The 20988-nt window shown below is 35.9% G+C and overlaps 1 protein-coding gene across 3 annotated transcripts in view; it reads left to right on the top strand.

Annotated features, from left to right (window-relative positions):
• SNTG1 (syntrophin gamma 1) overlaps window positions 1-20988 on the top strand; it is an 886518-nt gene that overhangs the window by 836001 nt on the left and 29529 nt on the right. For all 3 annotated transcript variants that reach the window (XM_027042820.2, XM_027042821.2, XM_053208542.1), the window contains one exon: window positions 16838-16948. In XM_027042820.2, the coding sequence (XP_026898621.1) occupies window positions 16838-16948 (111 nt within the window). The remainder of the gene's footprint in view (window positions 1-16837; window positions 16949-20988) is intronic.

Genomic DNA, 20988 nt, shown 5'->3' with positions numbered 1-20988 from the left:
GTGCGACACTGTAAATCCTGACTCTTACCCCGGGGGAAAAGTAAAAGGCAATATTACTCATATTACTGTTTTCCAGACAGTCCCCGAAGCCATTAGTTCCCTAAAATTGTTGCTGATAGTTTTTTAAAACATGCTTTAATAGTTGACCTTGAGAAATTCTAGGATAACATACTTAAAAGGCTTCTCTACCACAGGATGTCTAGGAGTCAGTACTAAGAGCATATTAAAAACATTTTTGAAATAACGATTGGCTAACAGATCTATGCAGATAATTTTGAAATAAAAAGGTAACACTTTTGAAGAATTGACTCTGTCATATGTTGGAAGCTACTATAGTGATTTTATGTTTTCTTTTGTACTCAATACTAATTTTCATTGATTATAGATTGGAAACATTATCTGGAGGAAATTTGTAAAACCCATACATGTGCACAGTGAACAGCATTTTAGGAACTTATATTCTGTGGAGTAAAAGACACCGTCACCCTAACTGAAATCACATCCTTCATGGTTTTGAGATGTTCTGTATAAAATTAGAGGACTTTGTCTCCTGAAATAATTGTGCTTCAGAGTTAAATTCATCGTTAACATACTGATTCATGAAGTATCTTAATCTACTTAATCCATTTGTAACTTTAAGTAGACGCTGATTTCTACAGTGTCTAAGGTAAAATTTGACAGGAAGTTGACATGACCTATATTTACACTTTTCATTTTCAAGAGTCTTTGATATGGGCTGGGTAAGTTGAAGGTCATTAATTATCAGGAGCTTTGAGCTACTGTTTCTCCTAAAGATTGAGGATCTTCATGCACACACGCATTTCGTCATATGTTTGACTTTTCCTAAAAAGCGTTTAATAATTATAACGTAACTATCATATGAATCCCATAGGTTGAACCTCTCAAAATGGAATTCAACTTTATTTCTTTTATTTTATGCTATTTTTTCCTATAATATTTCAACTATTTCACATCAAATCACATTTAGATTTCACACTAAAAATCCAAAAAGAAAGTTTGAAATTATTTAAATGAATGTTTTCTAGAAATGTCTCCTACATAAGTGGGAATCTTAAATTTACATATGTTATGATGTGGTTACAATGATTTTCATATAAACCTCAATCTTAAATATACATATGTTATGATGTAGTTACAATGATTTTCACATAAACCTTAGCATTTTTCCTTTTTACAATATTTTTCAGTCATTTTTCTTCTCCGGTTGTGTAACTTATAGCCCCCAAACATGGACAAAGACATCAAATTCTATTTCATGGAATTTTTACATTCTTCTTCAGATAAATTATTTCTTCTTTGCTTTTAGGAGAATGAAGAACATTGCATTTATTGCAAAACAAACTCAGACATTTAGGGAAACAATCCATCAGGTAATTTTTTTTAACCCTCAAGCATTTCAAAGATAGCCCTAAAGTAAAATGTTTGAAAGACAAATATTAACCCAAGTTTTCATGCCATTATATCAGCTAAATGTAACAGAATAGTAAAATCCTGGATTTTTTAAAATTCATTTCTTGCAATATAAGGACATTATAAAGTAATGCGGAAACTAATACATGCTTTATTGCCTGTATTTATAATTCAAAGTATATAAAGAACAAAAGCAGGTAAGAGTAAAAAATTCTTTTGCTAATATGCTTTATATACTTTTTCCATTTTCTATCTTTTTTCCCCCCTCTTCCTCAGCCTCTTAAAAATTTTAAATTCTAATTCCTTTCTGGGCCTTTTGATATATTTTATTTTTTCTGGATAATTTTTTTTTCATTATTAAGAATATCTGCCTTAAAATTTTCTCATTCTATCTTAGGTTGTCTTTTCTTCAATCATCGGTTTTGGTTTTTATGAAATTTTTTACTATAATGTATTAACCTCTGAAACTACCACATAGGATATGGGAATAATAGTAATAGCTATGTGTCTGTCTTGCAGCATTATTCTAAAAGTAAGTGAGATAGGTTTTTGAAAAAGAAAGACATGGTAAACTGTCAAATATGAAGTATAGATTCTGAGGTCCTCAAGCATTAATCCGACCAGCCCATCTTTCGGTGGGTTTTGTCTCAACCATAGATCCTGTCTTTTCATCTAATCCCAGGAATCCATCATGTTTCCCCCTTTCTCTTTCAGATTTCTCAGAACTCATTAATGAGCTGCCTCTGTCCCCTGGCCCTTAACACCTTCAGGACCTTTGCAAATCGCATAGATGCTCTAGCCTACTTTCTAGAATAGAAATGCGAATGACATCTTTTCCATATGATTATTGCAAAGTTTGCATGAATGGATATGGGGAGGGTTGCATAGTGAGGGTTGCCTAAGAGCTGTCCGCCTACGTTTCTTTCCCACTGCCGGGTAGTTGTGACGACGGCAGGGCACCCGCACCGACCACACCTTGCTCCTTTCTGTGCTGCCATCCCCAACACGCCACGGTGTTTTTCGAATTCTGGATCAATCAACACGTTTGTCTGCTACAATCCAGTCCTTGTGGGTCTCTGCTTTCATGAAGGTCTTTGTTCTGGAGAAGGAGAAGATTGACATTAAGCGAGTAATCCTGAGGGTCGTGGTTCTCAGCGAAAGGAGTTCAGGGTGGCATGCAACTAGGTTAAGGGCCCATGGGTAGCACTTGGAGAAAATTACATTTCGCCCCGAAATTCCTAGGTCATGAGCGGCTAGCCAGGCCCACGGTGGAGGCAGATGAAGCAGCATGTGTGAACACCCTGAGAGGTCAGATGATGGGCAGGATCAGAGGGCAGGAGCAGGAGAGTGAGAGCATGAGAGTCGTGGTCAAAAGTGGCTAGGCCCCCGCCCTGTAAGGAGCCATGGTCTTTACAGCAAAGATCTGGCACTCCCGTCGGTTAACCACGGCCACAGACACACGACGACAGCCGTGATTTTGTTTTTCCTCTGTTTTCTCACGCGTTTGTGTGGGATCGGACGAGCGATCTGCACAGGGCTCCTTTGCGAGTCTGCACTTGGGGTGGCGGGCAGAAGAAGAACCAACCGGATCAAGCCCCTGCTGCCGGGGCAATCACAAAATTCCACTGGCCGAAACGCGAGGCTGCGACCAAGTTAAAGGGCAGGTCCCCCGGGGCCACGGTGGGAGAGCACCTCAGAGGTACACTGCAATAATCCTGGCTACAGGGATGAGGCAGATGGGGGCTGAGATGCCCGGAGCGCCAAGGGCCGCGGAAAGCAACCAAGATCTTGTCTTAGTAACACGAGGCAAGCCATGATGACTCCGGCCCCCTTGTGGTGCTTTGGAGAGAAAGGACAAGCTGAGGTTGGGAGGGAAGGGGTTAGAAGAGGTGTACACTAGGAGGCTTTGAGAATGCAGAGCGGCCGGGAATTCATAATAAAGATACACAGGAGTGCTTAGGGAGAGAAGATATAGCTAAGTACAACACCAGAGTTTCTGATCTGAGCAAGGGCCTGGGAAAAAAGAAATATACTGGAAAAGGAGCAGATTTGCAGGACATCTGTTGCATTATTTTCATGAAAGTAGCTCTGGAGAAGTCACCGAGGAGTTACTATGTTCATTGTAAAAATGAGAAGGATACTATCTTATTTTTCCATTAGTTAAGTGACTTTTCTAAGTTTCTTGGGAAAACACCCTCCCGTGTAGTGTGATATACCATAGGACCCAGATACTATAAATACTGTATCGGAAACTTAAAATTCCAGGGTGTAGTTCTGATGGCTTTTCCCTATACTATGCAATGCTGCGCAACTAGTTTTACTCATCTCAGAATGCCTTCTATCCCAAGAGACTTCTTGGTCTCTAATACAAACACACTTCTGGCAGGCAGGTCTCATTTACCAATCAACTGAGATATGAAATTATTCCAAACTCATCAAGCTCTAAAACTGACGCTCTGGCTGGGATCCCCCATATATCCCACCCTGTGTAGACCCGTTCAAAACTTTACACCCACATATGCCCTCATATGTAATTCCGACTCTTTTCAACTGCTTGCCAAATTGTATGGTCTTTTTACCTAAATCGAAATGCTGCAGTGCAAAAAAAGATGATGATGTATCCCGGGGTAATTCATTATGTGGCCACTTTAATGAATGCAGTAGTTTCCCAAGTGATGCCTTTGACATTTGAGTCAAAAGGAAACTATCAGAATTAGAATTTTAAGAAACTCAATAAAACTGAAAAAGAGGTAAACCGTCAATTTCTAGAAATACAAATGTCCTTGAATTTTGGGATTTTTTTTTATCAGGCTCAGGGAGAGAAAAAACAAATAATGGATTCATACCAATGAAGTTCATAATTAAATTTTAGAAATCAAATTAGTTAATGTGAAGGATGGTGTTGCCTCAAAAATAAAGATACGCCGATACTTATGTATTAGTTTAGCAGGTCTTTAATAACGTGCTTCATCTCTGTCAGAGGAGGAACTTGCGGTCGACATGGAGACGAAACAGAAATGCTGATTACACGGCACAAACACAGTGGCTTGGATGCAACATCTCGGGAAACTCATTTCTTTTTCTCTCTATAGCTGTTACTATCCGTTGAGCTGGCAGCTGACTGTGCAAACATGTTAAAAAGAAACAACTAGAAAAGAGTTGATTTGCATAAAGGATTGGTAATATGAACTCAGAGTATGGCTGAATTTTATTATGTTGCCAGAAAACAACAACAATAACAAAGCAAAACCCTAAGGATCTGAAAAATTCATACCCACGAGACCAAAATTTCTTGCCAGTTCTTATTATGCACATGACATACAAGGTTTCTCAAAAGAAAATCAGTATGTTAATAATAACAAATCCACATCATGTCCATGTATAGGTGGAAACATGTTAGTACGTTCTTTCTCACATATATTTTGATTAGTCTTTTGTAACATTTGTCATGGATGTGATTAAAATAAGTACTCTGTGTATATCAGTTGATGACTTTAAGCTATTCTAAAGTGACTCACAAACTCTGAATTTTAAAAACACGTTTTCTGGTTTTTAAATTTTTTTACTTCTCCATAGATTTCCCTGTAGGTAGAGTCCGTTTGAGGGGAATAAATTTAAATGAAATATGTTTGATAGACTAACTCTGAGCTTGATTGGGCTGTTTTACCCAGTCTTAATTTAGGCAGCTGGCCCGATAATGAATTTCTGTGCTGTTAACTACAGCTCAGGTATACGTCTTGATCTCTAAGGCTGCATGTTAAACACATCTCAACACAGTCTGCCCAACACTGAACTTGCTGTCCATTTTGGTATGACTCTTCTGCATTCCATTCTTAGTTATCAAAAGAAGCCTGAATTGTCTTCTCCCCTCCTGCCTCTTCATCAACAACTCCTCCTGAATGAATCTAGATGAGGTTTGCTAACTGAGTCGGGTAATTCCTTCTCACTTGGGTTTCCGCAATATCACCCACATCGTCCTTTTAGATTTATTTATTGGAAAGACTCTTTTTATGTGTTAACTCTGCCTTGACCACAGGTAGACACTAGGTATCCAAACAGGGATGCGGTCCCTCCTCTCAAGAAATCTACAGTTAAATGAAAACACATCTGGAACTGGATACTTTCAGATACTGTGGCAAGAAGCGAGGGCCTTATAAAGACATAGATTTGCATCACCCTTTGGTCCATCTCTCACACCATTGCCAGATTAATGGTACTTCAAAAATGTACATTCAGCCATGTCTCCAGTTTCTCCTGTTAAATTACTTTAGTGGCTTCCTATTGCCTTTAGACAATATTTGTTAGCATAGTATAGAAGCCTCTTAATGCTCTGGTTTCTGCCTGTAATCCAGCATTATCTCCTGCATCCTACCCCCCCGCCCCCCCAACATTTGGAGGCTCAGCCATATTCCACGCTTTTACACATAACACCCCCACAATTTACATTCACCCCCGAGTGCGAATCTTCATCCAGAAAGCCTTCTTTCACCCGTCTGATTTAGATGTCCCTTCTTGAAAAGCAGAGAATTGTAGGTGTACCCCAGCACAGCACTTAACATAATGTATTACAATTAAGTCGGGTGGAGATATTAACTGTAATCTCTGATCCAGACTCAAGCACAGTTCAAAGACACAGAAGTAATCCAACGACTAGTAATGAGTATATCGATGAATATGATATCACCTAAAGAAATAAGTGAAAGGCATAAGCTTTCATCTAATTCTGTGATCTTTCGAATTTGCTCTTTTTATCCCTCTGTCATCACCATTCAAACTTACAAAATTTTAACATTCGTATGGCGTTGAAGTAAAAATGTAATTAGGCCCCAAGACACATTTAATTAAGATAAATTTTACATGCATGAAGAACAAATGGGAAGTGTGAAGGTGTGTAAAGGAAAATAGTTTTCAAGACGTTTCTTCTGGTTTTCCACCAAATATGATTGCTAGCACACCCACAAAAAGGAGAAGGGAAGAGCCTCTTTGAAAACGTTAAAAGTTGTTGTGAATTAATTTCAGGGTTGGGGAGGGTGGATAGATTGAAGGCAAGAGGCGATACGTATGCTTGGGCTTCTTGCCAAAGTGGAAGACTTATGCAAAATGGGAATAAGGCCGAGTGGAAGGTTTGATTTACTGCCTAACTTGAAGGCCCATCAAGACAATTGGCAAGGAAACAAAGAACGTATGTGTGGTTATTGGTGGGCAAACATGAATTAAATGTCAAGGGCCAGGTGTTCAGTGTTCTAGGAAGAGTCAAATTATATCCTGCTTTCAAAGCCTTTTTGTTGTAATATATATGTAGGTTGTTCTTTCTGGTGTTTTTGCCCCCCATCTGGTAAAATATTCTACTTCTATTTCTCATAAGATAGATGACATGATGTTTACATTACCTTTTTAGGTAGAAGTTGTTTCCATTCTTTTAAAGAGGGATTTTTCTGTGGGGCATGAAAAATCAATGCTGGCAAACTGTGAACAGATATGGAGACTAAGAAAGTTTGTGTTTGAGACAGTTTTGCCTTTTTTGGTTCAACATGTAAGTTTTTCACTGTCATGTGCATAGCTTCATTTTCCATTTATATGTAACCACTGAATTATATTTTTGAATAGTTTGCATCTAAGACATTCTTGGTGCTATAGAAATGGGAATTCATTCACTAACCCGAGTCACTTGGTTGTATCCCTCAAGGAATTACACAAATGTCGAAAGTTCTTTAGATCACTAACATTCCCCAATTCTAAGCCAATTCTAGCAATGGGTCTTAAACAGATGAGTAGCTTACAGAAAGCTTTCAACTTGTGGAGGCAGGGAAAAACACCTCAAAATAGCAAAGCAGTGTAAAGAAGAAACAATGACTCAGAACATGTTACAGCAAATACTCAGTGCCCAGGAAGAAACAAGTGACATGCCTTGGGGAATCAGGAAATACTGTTTATTTTGCACTGGTGCTGACTCAGCAGAGTCACCCCCAAAGGCTGAGCCCAGAGCCTTGGCGTCGGCCTCTTGTTATGGATGGGATTGCGGGGGCTCAAAAGAAAAAAAGAAAAAGGGGAGGGGGCACTTATCAGTTGTGCTATGGAGGCGGTTGGCCAATGCAGGAGGCAAGCAAGATTACAAAGCCAAAAGCATGCGAGGGGAGTATCCAGCCTCGGACATCTGGCTGGCCCCTTTCATCTTGCTTTCACCAGCTTTCCTTCTTAAGCACACTATGTTTGAGAAAATCAGTACTTTCCTGGGTTTAGTGTTTCACACCCGGTGACGCTCTAGGTCTCTCTTCTATTTTAAGACAAGAGTCAGGCACTTGCAGTGAAAGTTCATTTATAGTTTGTCATACTCAGTAACTGGGTCCATGATTTTTTCAGTTAGCCACATAATCATAGAAGATCAAAGATGCAGCTTGGGATAAAAGCAGGAATATGGAGCGTGGAGAATGACGTAGTTCGGTTTGATTCCCACTTACTAGCTGTGAAATATTATGATTGTTTATGCTGTTTCTTTAATCGTATGACCTGGAAAGTGGAAATACTGTAGCTATTGCATAACTCCTGGAGGGATTAGAAGAAATGCATGAAAGAGCTTACCTAGAACAGTTCTATGCTCATTGTAATAGTATGTCCATGGAAGGACAACAACAGACACGCAGAATGCTTCCCAGGCACTCAACAAAGTATTTTCATATTACTTATGGTCCGTTCACATGTTTACCCATCAAGTGACTCAGTGTCAGGAAGGAATGATAGATTACATGCTACATGCCTCATTATCTTCACGTGAAATATTTTGCTTGATGATAGAGCACATTTCATGTCCAGTCATCATTTGTAGGTGCATTTTATAAGGATTACACGCTGGTTTGAGAACAATGACCTTAGATTATAAACCCCAAATGGACTGGACCAGAGGTTTTTAGCATTTATGTTTCCTGCCCTGTTTTAAAAAAATGTATTAATTATAAAGAGTATCTCAAAGGCAAATGATTTTTGTTCTGCAGAGTTTCTTTTTCATAGTCTTTAATTGCGATAATACTTTGGTCATGAAGGTTTTCCTATATGTTTTCATACTACTTGCTTTTTGTTTTGACTGTCTTCAATGACTTTATTATCACTACAATATTGAAAATGCTGTGATTCAATGTGTTGTTCTTTCTTCGTGCATGCAGTAACTTTACTCGCAACTTTTAGGCACTTAAAAATATTTAAGCATATCTTCAAAATGCCACATACATTTTACATTTATCATCCCATGTAATCAAAGAATATGTTGAGTTAAACACTGGTTTTGACTATCAAAGACAAATGTTTTAATAAATCAAGAAGGCATTTCAGATCTCTTATTACACTACTTAAATTCATTAAACATTTTATTTTATAGTGCCATTTTATTTTAAATGTATTCCATGGGGAAAACTACCTGGTTAAACTAAGTTAAATGAGTTTCATTTCTGAAAATATCCTCAGACTTTATTGTGCTAATGAGCCTCACCAAATGTACTTGACCATGTTTGACCTTTTTCTCCAGGAGCGGGTAGAAGCATTCATCCATGGAAAGACTTGGGCAAGTGAAAATCTAGCCTGTGATTATTTGCACTGAAGTCTTTGGGTCAAATTCCACACTTGGACAATATTCAGAAACTTCGTTATATATCGCTAGTGGTGTTTGGTTGTTTTTTTGTTGTTGTTGTTCTGCTTTTTCTTTTTCTTACCCCTTTTGCACTTGATCTTCATCAGTTTCAACAGATGAAGCTTCCAGCTGGTGGCAAGAATTTCCCAACCCCAAATAGGGCCCTTTGGTTAAAGTTATCTGGATAAGACAGAGACCATGGCTTGCCAAATCCAGCGACATTATTGATCTCTGGTTGTTAAAATGTTGCCTGCTCTAACATTGGAAATTCCACATTCTTAAATAAAATTCTCATTTGAGTATGTTTTCCCCAACTTTCCGATGCCATGACAACCGCATACGAGGGAAGAGAAGGAAGATTTTTCTTCTTTAACGTTGATTCTGCCTTGATGCATGTATTTCACAAAAGTTAGGTCCATCGTGTCCTGCACACCAGCTCCTCTGTTCAAAGTAAAACTCGGACCAACTACCTGCAGGATGCTCACAGACTACAGTTAGGTCTAAGAAGGAAATCAGCAAGGTATTGTGAAACGGAAGACCTCAGAAGGGCTGTTTAATATTTTGAGAGGAAAAGACTCTTGGAGGCATTAATATTTCTAGAAGACCTAGATGGTAAGAATGGAACTGCTATGAAATTCGTTGGGGGAAAAATTTCAATCATCAAATAAGTAAGACCTCTGTCTATTCAGATTGCTGTCTAGAAACCCTACAGACCTCCCACTCATCTTCTTTTTCCCGTGCGTCTTTTATGTACTACCATCTAGAATTTCCCATTTTCCACTGACCCCTCTGACAAATTCCCTGACCGTTTTAGTCTTCTCAGATACCAGGAGACAAGTTGCAGCATGCAGGAAGGTACACCAAATGGGAAATAATGAATACTTCTCACCACATAACACCTGCAGATACAAGTTGTCCTTGTTAGACCCCCTGTCCAAGTGCCCTAACTTTATCAGCAGGGACCCTGCACGTGCCATTTGTGCTGACCAGGAAAACACTCTGGTGTGATATTCCCCTACCAGCCAGTATTTCAATACAGCAGTACTCTGGAAAGGAGGGTGGTGTAATGATAAGCCTGGCTTTCTCTGTTGAGTGTGGATCTGTGGAGGGGGCTGCGTCGCCTATTGAGGGGGCAGAGTTGGATGGAAACATTACACAGCATGACAAAAAATATTGTCATTTCAGCTGTTTTGAAACAAATGAAAAATAATGAATAAACATGTCTCTGAAAGGGTGTAAGCACTCACAGTCAAAAATTCTCCCCATCCTCACTAGTTCCATGTGATTCTTCCATTATTCACTCCCCCTTTTGCTCTGACTCTAGGGCATTAACACATCAAAGCTTTATGCAGATAAGAGGAAGAAACACAAGGAAGTCATAGGAGCAGACAGAGAGGGAGGATGTTTTCCAGACCCGATAGAACTAGAACCAGGAGTCAAATCATTATGACATTTACTGGGACATGTTTTCTCAAAATGCAATGTACTTTGTGACTTGTGTTTAAGATCAAGTAACTTTTTAATTTTAAAACTAAATATAAAGGTTTTTTTTTTCTTCATAGAAGACTACGGACGCGTCCGGAAGGCAGTCTTTGTCTTCTGAAAGTTCTCACCTCTACTTTCATATTGTCCCAGAATCATCACGATTATTGCTACCTGTGTTCGGAGGTCTTCTCACGTCAAAATTTGCCACATTCCACTGTTCTATTGCAAAAACTCTACTAAACTAATTTTAACTAATAGGAGAACAACCCTGCTATTTACAAAGCAATTGCATCACATTATCATCTCATCCATTATCACAGTCACCCGTTAAGTAGGATAGTGAGCTATTGCTACTTCTACTTTACGATAGAATGTACTCACGCTCCAATTAATTAAGAATCTTGTCTCAGGTCATGTAACTTATAAGTAGGGCATAAAGTTTGGGTTACATTTCAATACTTATGCCTCTTAGGTCAGGATTTATCTTTATTTCAGTACATTGCCTCCAAAATGCATTACCTTTTCTGAGATATAGACATTATAATAGGAAAAAAATCTTTTTTTAAATTCTTTTTTTAATGCTTATTTATTTTGGAGAGAGAGAAAGAGAAAGAGACAGAGCACAAGAGACAGAGGGAGACACAGAATCCAAAGCAGGCTCCAGGCTTCGCTCTGTGAGCACAGAGACCGATGTGGGGCTGGAACTCACAAACTGTGAGATCATGACCTGAGTGAAAGTTGGACGCTTAGTCTACTGAGCCACCCATTTGCCCCATATAATAGGGAAAAGATCTTAATATCTTACTGGTAATGGAAATTAAGTCAGTATATGGAGAAGAGGGCACCAAAAATAAGTGATCAAAGAGGAGGGTTACCGATCTTTATAATCCTCCTCATCTCATTCCATGTTGGCAACTAGTGATTATTACACTGTGAATATAATGTATATATATATATATATTATATATAATGTATATATATATAATGTATATATATACGTATATATTCATAATACATAATATATGTATATTAATATATATGCATATATATGTGTGTGTATACATATATCTTCCATAATAAAAAATTGGAGACAAAAATTTCATCTATTTTTTAAAGTTTTATTGTGACATCATGCTAGCTCATTTTTCCAACAAAATTCTGCTTGTATTTTATAGAGAACTTATCACTGCATCTTGGTTTACTTTCTGTCCTGATTGGAAAGGTCTTGAGGCAAAGAACAACCGCTCCTGTCATTCTTCACTAGCATCTTCTTCCTAAGAACATCATAGTCTGTTAAACAGCCACAAGCAATTCCGCTCTGCAAACACATCTCACCAACACCATCCTCTCTTGGTCTGCCATAGAGCCAGCTACAAGGAACCTACTGCTGTACTCACCATAGCGATATAAATAGCATGTTATAAAACACATGTAGTAGTGATGTCTACTCATCATTAATATTCTTAACATAGCGGGCATCATGCTTATCAGAAGCTTAAAAATGAAATAAGATTGCCAAAGAGTTCTTGAATTAAGCCCCTTTTTGGGCCTATGAAACTTTTATTGGTAATATTTTCAGATTCAGATTCCTCCAAATTGGCCTTAATGAATTTCTATGAGGATTACCAATTCCCAAAGTAACAAAGTTACTGCATTAGCTTTTGTTTGTTTAATATTTACAAACATTTATTGAATGCTATTTTGCAGGTGCCATGTTAAGTGTTTTAAGTGCATGCTTTATTCTGCTACCGATTTACTTTTGTTGTTGTTGAAGTGTGGTGGACATACAACATTATATAAGTTTTAGGATCACAGAATTGTGATCCAACATTTGTATACATTAGGGGGTAATTACCATGATAAATCAGGCTATCATCTGTCACAGAAGTTGTCATGATATTAACTTAGTATCATTACCTCTTAATTGACAAATCTTTTGGTTGTTCCTTATTAGACTCATTGACTACTTTATTCATCTTTGGAGCATCTTACTCACAGCCAAGGATTCATGCTCCATATTCTAAAAAGTTTCCAAACCTCCTTCATGTGTCTATAAATGCCTTTTTTTACCCAGAATAACTTTGTTACTCTGTTTAAAATGATGAGCTTCTAACGTTTGTTTGACCTCTTGAAAGGCCATCTAGTTGAAATAGTAACTTCCTATTTTACACTACAATGACTTCATATGACATATGATTTCAAAGTGATTTGAAATTATAATGTGAGAATATGAAAGCTGTTAGTGTTACAGGTAAACAAGCTAAAAATAAAGTTGCTGATCTAATAGTGAGTTAACACCTGGACCTGAGCTACATAAGATGCTATAGTTTGGCAGACATTTTCCCTCTAGGCTTTTATAAGCTCCTTTGTTTTAATATGATTATCTCATCTATGATTAATATAAAGGATATTTCATGTCCCTACCATTCCTTACCATTATATTTTTTGCATTTTTCTATGCAAATATAGAAAAATGAGCATTATTTTAATGTGAAATGTTTAGAATTTCCATTTTTGATATTTACTAATAACGTGTTTTACACTTTCCTTTGTTTTTCGTATATCATATTTCCTTACAGTTAATTTTTAGAAATGGGATTTCTGGATCAAATAATATTAATATTTTTAAAGGCTTAAAATAAATGATAAAATTATTGTCTTAAAGAATTCTGTTGCTAGAAATTTTATGCAATATTTGTTTCAATATAACCTTGCTAGCTTTAGTTATTATAATTTTCAGTGATTTTTATTAGATGTTCAGAAAAAAATGAGTCATTTTAATGCTATTATATTCTTTATTTCTAATTAGATCAAAAATGCTGTCATACTTATTAAAAATAATGATTGTTTTTCATTCTCTCAAATGACCTCTCTGTAATATTATCTTTTTCCTTATTTTATGTTTGCAGTCATACTATACCATATATCCTGCTATATGCCACTAAGCTTTTTGCTTTCCTTTTCATTTTGGTGCATATACATTACTGGTACATAATGAGTATAAAATTTCTTGTTACTCCCAAGTCTAGAACTCTCTCTTTTCAAAGTTATTCAATATTCACTTACATTATGTAGTATTCTTATGATGTGGATTGTTTAAATTATTTCACTCTTTAAAACAGAAGGAATTTTATTTAGAGGAACTTGTGAGTTAAAGGTTTAACTTTTTTTTCCCAGAAAATTAATTGCCCCAGATAATTTTATTGCTAGATAGTTCTGTGTAATAATAGATGTAAAGAAACGTTTATGACAATTTATAATATTGGATATTGTTTCTTTATAAATTGTGTAGTCCCATAGTAAGAATGAAAGGAAAGACATTTATTTGCAGAGAGATTAATGTCTTCAGGATGGTGAAATGTCTTTTTTATCTAAACCTAGCAAATACTTAATATATAATAACCATTCTATAATTGTCTGGTGATAAGTAAAGAATCAAAACATGCTGTAGAAATTAATTAGTGTCATTACTGATAATTTTCTCATACTTATTTTTAAGCAATTTATGATTTTGTTATTTCATTATACTTATTAAAGTGGAAACATTTGAATTAGCATTTACTGTGAGTGGATTTTGGAGATACATTGTTTCCAGAATGATTTTTTAAAGTTTTGTTCTTATTGTGTTAAAATAATAGAAAATTTCCCATTTTAGTAATTTTAAGTGTACAATTCAATGGCATTAATTGATTCATGCTACCTGTTTCTAAAACTTATCCTTACCCCAGACAGAAACTCTATAATCGTTAAGCAATAACTGCTATTTCCTCCTCACCACAGAATAGACTTTTAAAAAATAATCCAACTACATGCTGTTGGATGTAGTTTAGCTTTAGATCTAAAGACTCAAGTGGATTAAAATAAAAATGATGTAAAAAGATATTCCATACAAAGTATGGAACCAGAAGAGAGCTTGTGGATAAACCAATAAAAGAAAGAATAGATTTGATGTCACTGTTACAGGAGACAAAAAGAGTATTATATATTGATAAAAGGATTAATTCAAAAAGATTTAATAATTATAATAGGCAGCAAGCGTCAGAGTTCCCAAATATATTAAACGCTGACAGAATTGGAGTGTTATACTTTGTTAAATTAACACTTGTTAAGTGGAGCACGGGTTCCAGATGGTGAGCCACAACTTTGACAACAGACTCTTAGAGAAATTGAAATACAGGAGTTTTTTACTCACAAGTCCTGGAGGAAAGACATGACATGCCTTGAGGAACCACACGTAGTGGTCAGAGTACAGACAGCGAGACAGGACCTGGGGTGCATGCCTTTTTTTAGGGCCCATGGGTGGAGTGTCTGAGGGTTCCTGGGCTAAGGCTGGGTTGGTCAATTCATACCCAAAGAGCAAGGTTTTGATAAGCCGGACAGGGGTCTTATCTAAGTGGTGCACAAGGCAATATAGACCCTAGGAGACAAGGGATTATATTGCTCGCAGGGCTGTTGGGGAGTCATATCAGGATTTTGACGTTTCTGCCTCTGTGGCTGCTCTCTAGGGCATACACGTGCACAGGGGGCTAATGTCAGTTTAAGGTCCTGCAGGCCGCTTGACCACGCTAAATGGATACTGAGGCAGCCACACTATGGAGTAGCTTTGCTAAATTTTCAACATACAAGGAGAAATAGACAATTCTATAAAAATTGTTAGAAATTTCTGATACTCCACTTTCAGTAATGGAATGAACAGAAGACAAATCTAGAAATACGGAACCTGAGCAAGACTATAACTAACTATATCTAACAGACATACACAGAATACATCACCCAACCAGAACAGAATATGCATTTTTTTCAAGTGTACATGGAACATTCTCCAGAAAAGATCCTATATAAGAATACAAAACAAGAGGTAATAAATTTTAAAAGGTTGGAAACATGCAAAGTATTATTAAAACTTTAATAGGTAAGAATATTAAGAAATGGAATTCATATATAAAGCCATGCTTTTTGTTCACGTATCTTTATGTTTAAATGAATTATTGATCATGTTAAGGTCACCTAATGAAGTTTAATACTTCACTCCATTGTAATAACATTTTAAATGGAAACCTTTCAGAAATATATGCTGGGATTATTGACAAAAATGACAGAGTCTTATTTCATTTCTGTAAAATCTGTGACCCATCTAGTTATGAGAAATACATCAAAGTCCGGTAGGGGGCATTCCACAAAGTATCTGGCCAGTGCTCCTCAAATTACCAAGGGCAGTCTGACAAGGATCTGAGAAACTGTCACAGACAAGTGGAGCCTAAGGCACAATGAATAAATTCTTGGGTGGAATCTTGTACAAGAAAAAGACATTCGGTTAAAACTAAGAAAAACTGAATAAATGGTGGACTCTAGTTAGGGATAATGTGCCAATATCGGCTCATTAACTGTGACAGTGTACCATACGATGTGCGATATTAATAATACAGCAAATTGTGTGATAAGAATTTTCTGTACAAGCTTCTAAGTTTTTTTTCTAAAATAAAAAAATACATGAACATCACTTACAAAAAAATCGTTGGACATGTCATTGGGTCCCATGGCACTGTCTATTCAAACAGGAAGTGCACGGTTATGTTGTAACTAATGTTATTGGTTCTTACGTATATTTCATTCTGCCTAAACTTGCTTCTGCAATATTGGAAGAAGGCTTTTAGTCAAATAATAATATTGACTGAGATGGACACATGGGCTAGTTCTGTAAAATGCTTATTCTAGTTCATTCTCATGAGGATGCTATGTAAATTTTTGTCATAATTATTTACTCAGGCTGATCTTTTATCTTGACAAAGCTACAGATGATTTGAGCTTTAAGAGAAAATACTGCAGAATATCTACAGAATTGTTAATTCAAAATCACCTTATCACTTCTATTAATAGAAAAAAAAACTAATGGTTTGCTTATTCACTAGCATAGACTTACGCTTTAAGTGAACTGGATGATATTTCATGATAATATAAAGCAGGATATTCAAATTGATTTATTTGCATATATTTTTTGAAATAATTATTTCATGGCTATTAAATTTATTTCTGAAAATTAAAGGATATATTGCATAATAAATTATAGCCTTTGGTATATATATATATTCATTATTATATGGATGTAAATATAAATGTGTAATATGTATAAATATAAATGTAAATATAATATATACAATATATTTTAATTGACTTTTTAATAGTGGGATATCGTACTAACTTAATATGATTAACTTTTACTACTTAAAAGGGAACTATTTCTTGGCTCGAATGTAGGTATTAATCATGCTGACTTGCATATGTTTCTTTTTTTGTTCCCTGTAGGCTGTACTTTGGAGGTATAAGTTTTCTCAGCTTAAAGGTTCTTCAGATGATGGCAAGAGCAAAATCAAATTTTTGTTTCAGAATCCAGATACTAAGCAGATTGAAGCAAAGGTAAATCCAGGTTTATCACATTAACCACCTCTAATTACATTAATGCCATTAAGAAGCAAAGGGGAGAATATTTAGGGGAAACAAAAGAGCAAAAACACACATTATCTGTTTCCTTTGAGATTTTAGTGGTAAAATTTCAATTAAATTCTGATTGTATTTTACCATTATCTATTCCCTCTTTGGATATGAATACAAATCCCCGAAGAAAACTATTATTTAAATCAATTCCTGTTTTCCTCATGTTACTATGTATCAATAAAATGAATAAATGAATTATTTTTTGCTTTGCTCATGCAAATTTTCAGTATTCCAAAATATATTGACTATGTGGCTTGAAACTTGTCAGAAAGGTTCACTACCTTTATTTTAATTTTTCTTAATATTTGTGTATATTCAAAATTTAAATTATTTCACTTACTCTACGGTGAAATTCACAGTAACAATGTTTGGGGTAGAATAAATTATAAATATATTATTCCAGTGTGAGGAAAGGATAAATAACAAATGCCAAAGTAAAAAATTACTAATGGTATGGAAATGCAAACTCATATATAATTTTTCAACGATGGATTAAAATTAGCATAATTCTGTTACATACCTGTACCTATGAAATTCATGGGGGGAGGTCAGCCTGACAGTCAAAATCTTCCAAGGAATCACCCTCTCGGACATCCTACTATACGTCTCCCATAACACTGCTCTATATGCGTATCAGACCCTCTCCTTTTAACAAGATGACTTCTTTCTTGCCTTATATAGCTGCTCATGCTTGTCTCTTAACTTTTCTCCTTAGAGTTTTGTCTGAATTGCTCTGAGGATACCCCATTTCTGTCTTACATTTATCTTTGGACTTACTGCCTCCACTTAGACTATAGGTTGCTTATAGAAGGAACTGTGGATATAGCCCCTTCCTGCTGGATCTTTTCCGACTGTGTTTCTCTAAAGCATTGATGTTTCACATGGCCTTGCCTTTGATTTGTCTACCATCAATTTAGACAAATACCATCGTAACTTCACCCACTCCTTTTATTTAACTTCATTCATCATTTTCAATTCTGCATTTCCATCATTGCCTTTTCCCTAAACACAGATGCATCCATGGAACTGCCTTCTATCTCTTGCTACAGCTTCTCCTCTTTTCCCCTCTCGCTCCGATTAATTGACCGTTTCCTTCGTGCTAGCCACTCATACTGCTCTTTAAATCACCATCGAAAAGATGCATTACCATTGTCCCAAATTATCTATATTTAGCTTTTGTTAGATTTCTCAATCTTTCAAAACACAGGACATACTCTAATAGTGGTGAATGATGTTAATATTGTCAGTTCCATATTCTTCTGGCTAATGTGGAAACTCAACCACTAGCTGCTGACAGCAGCTTAGCATTTGATATGTTACTTCTCTTCTAATTTTTCTAATGTGCTAATGAGTCCTTAGTTGACAACATGAAGCAAAAATATAAATGCAATGCAATGACTAACTATAATATTTAGACTTTATTTTAATGTAGCATATGTTATATATACAGCTAATTATACTTACTAGTTATTAGTTACCCATCTGTTTCTAAATATTACTCATTCTTGTTATAGTGGGTTTTTTTCAATTTTTGAAAAATGTTTATTTATTTTGAGAGAGAGAGAGAAAGTGATGGAGGGAAGGACAGAGAGACAGGAAGACAGGATTCAAAGCAGGCTCCACACTGACAGCAGAAAGACAGGTGCAGGTCTTAAACTCATGAACCATGAGATCATGACTTGAGCTGAAGTCAGACATTTAACAGACTGAGCCACCCAGATGCCACTCTTATTATAGTATTTTAAAAAATATTTTATGAATTCGTTTATTAGGAGCTAGTTTCAGAAAATATTCATTGCATTGAATGTGTTTCTTAAACTTATGGACAGTCATTTTTGTATAGGAGAAAGAGCAGACTTAAAAATAATAACAGAGTATGACCACTGGTAAGTTACAGAACTTCTTTAAAGGCACCATCTCCTTCTATAAAACGAGCTATAATAATACCTCTAAGGGTAACCATGAAAATACCAATTAAATATAGAGGCTATTTAACACAGATGAAACTAACCAATCAGTTTTATAGGATTGTTTGGCCATGCAGGTGTATATCCCTTAGCTGACATAGAAATTGTATAAGAATTAAAACTAGCACAATTGCTATTTTGTAACCTTTATAATTGCAACTTGAGAGCAATAAAAAAGTACCATCACAGGAGAACATCAAGCAGAATACCAGCATATACAACATTATTGGATTTATGCATCAAGAGGATGGCTTATGGTTAAGAAATTAGCGGCACCTGGGTGGCTCAGTCTGTTAAGCACCTGACTTTGGCTCAGGTCATGATCTCAACGGTTCATGAGTTCGAGCCTCACGTCGGGCTCTGTGCTGACAGCTCAGATCCTGGAGCCTGCTTCAGATTCTGTGTCTCCCTTTCTCTGCCCTCCCCCACTCACGTTCTGTCTCTCTCTGTCTCTCAAAAATGAATAAACATTAAAAAAATCTGGGAAAATATAAAAAATATAAATAAATATTCTTACCAAGGCAGCAGAAACAGAACTAAAGCCATGAGAATTTCGAAGTATTTGTGAACTTGTCGGTAGGGATAAAATAATTTCCTTAATTACACTAGATCGTTACTTTACAGGGCAGGATTGTAAGCATTCTTCTCAATATTTTATTACGAACATATTCAAGCATATAGCATACTTTAATAATTCACAGTAAACACCCTATATGCGCTATCTAAATTCTACCATTTACACTGCACTGTACTTCTTTATCACAAATCTGTGTCTTCATCCCTTTAACTGTCTGTCAACCCATCTTATATTGACACATTTTGAAGTAAATCACAGACATCAGCATGATATTACGCGATTTTCAAAATGCACGTGTGCAATGTTATTTTTGCCCCTCCAACTCTAAATTCCTCACCCATTGTTTTCTTGGACAATTCTTCAAATGTATAGTTGTTTATGATAAGTGACAGTTGTACACTTTTGTTTTTTAAAAATGTGTTTAATTATTTTTTCAGAGAGAGAGCACACGGTGGGGAGGGGCAGAGTGAGAGCAGAATCTGAAGCGGGCTCTGTGCTGACAGGCTGAGAGAGGAGAGCTTGATGTGGGGCTTGAGTTCATGTACCACAACATCATGACTTGATCTATCATCAGATGCTCAACTGACTGAGCCACACGGGCACTCCGACAATTGTACACTCTTAATTGCATAATCTAGATAATAGCAACCAAAAAATTAAAAATCAATTAATTAATTAACTTTTAACTAGTAAAAAATAATTCTAGTAAAATAACAAAAATACTCAGCAAATGAAAGCATTCATTACATTTTAGTCCATAGATTTTAAAAAATATTTCATTTTCCAAAAGTAAGTTACATATACATACAATTTTTGCCATAATTGGTAGTAATCTAAAGCCTGGAATAATTTGATATGACTGATAGTTTATAAGTAAATATTTAGCAAAAATAGTATTTATTATCATATTCCCAATATCATTTGCTTACATAGTCTCACAAAAGAGAAGAAATGATAAACATAGTTTCAAAAACAATGACATAAAATTCCATGTTATTTGAAGAAAAAATTATCTTACCTAGGAAGATTGGCTTCCTTATGAGTTAGATTAACACAAAAGATATCAAAATGACATGATTTCTACTCACAGTATTTTGAAAAATGTTTTGAAGGTTATGTGTTGAGATGTTTCCATGTACTTTAATAAGTACATTGTAAAACTTTTATAATCTTGGAGAATAATTTGTGAGTGTTTTCTTAAAATCATTAATTTTGTATAAAGAGTTTAAAGTTAAATATTTTTAATGTATATTTATTTATTTTGAGAGAGAGAGGGAAGCAGAGACAGAGAGGGATACAGAGAGAATCCCAAGCAGGCTCTGAGCTGACGGTGCAGAGCCCAACGCAGGGCTCGATCGCATGAACATGAGATCATGATCTGAATCAAAATCAAGAGTTGGACACTTAACCAACTGAGC

This window comes from Acinonyx jubatus, chromosome F2 (genome assembly GCF_027475565.1).
Source record: "Acinonyx jubatus isolate Ajub_Pintada_27869175 chromosome F2, VMU_Ajub_asm_v1.0, whole genome shotgun sequence".
Lineage (NCBI taxonomy): Eukaryota > Metazoa > Chordata > Mammalia > Carnivora > Felidae > Acinonyx > Acinonyx jubatus.
Note: the sequence above shows the minus strand (reverse complement) of the source record. Positions and strands in the feature narration are given on the sequence as shown.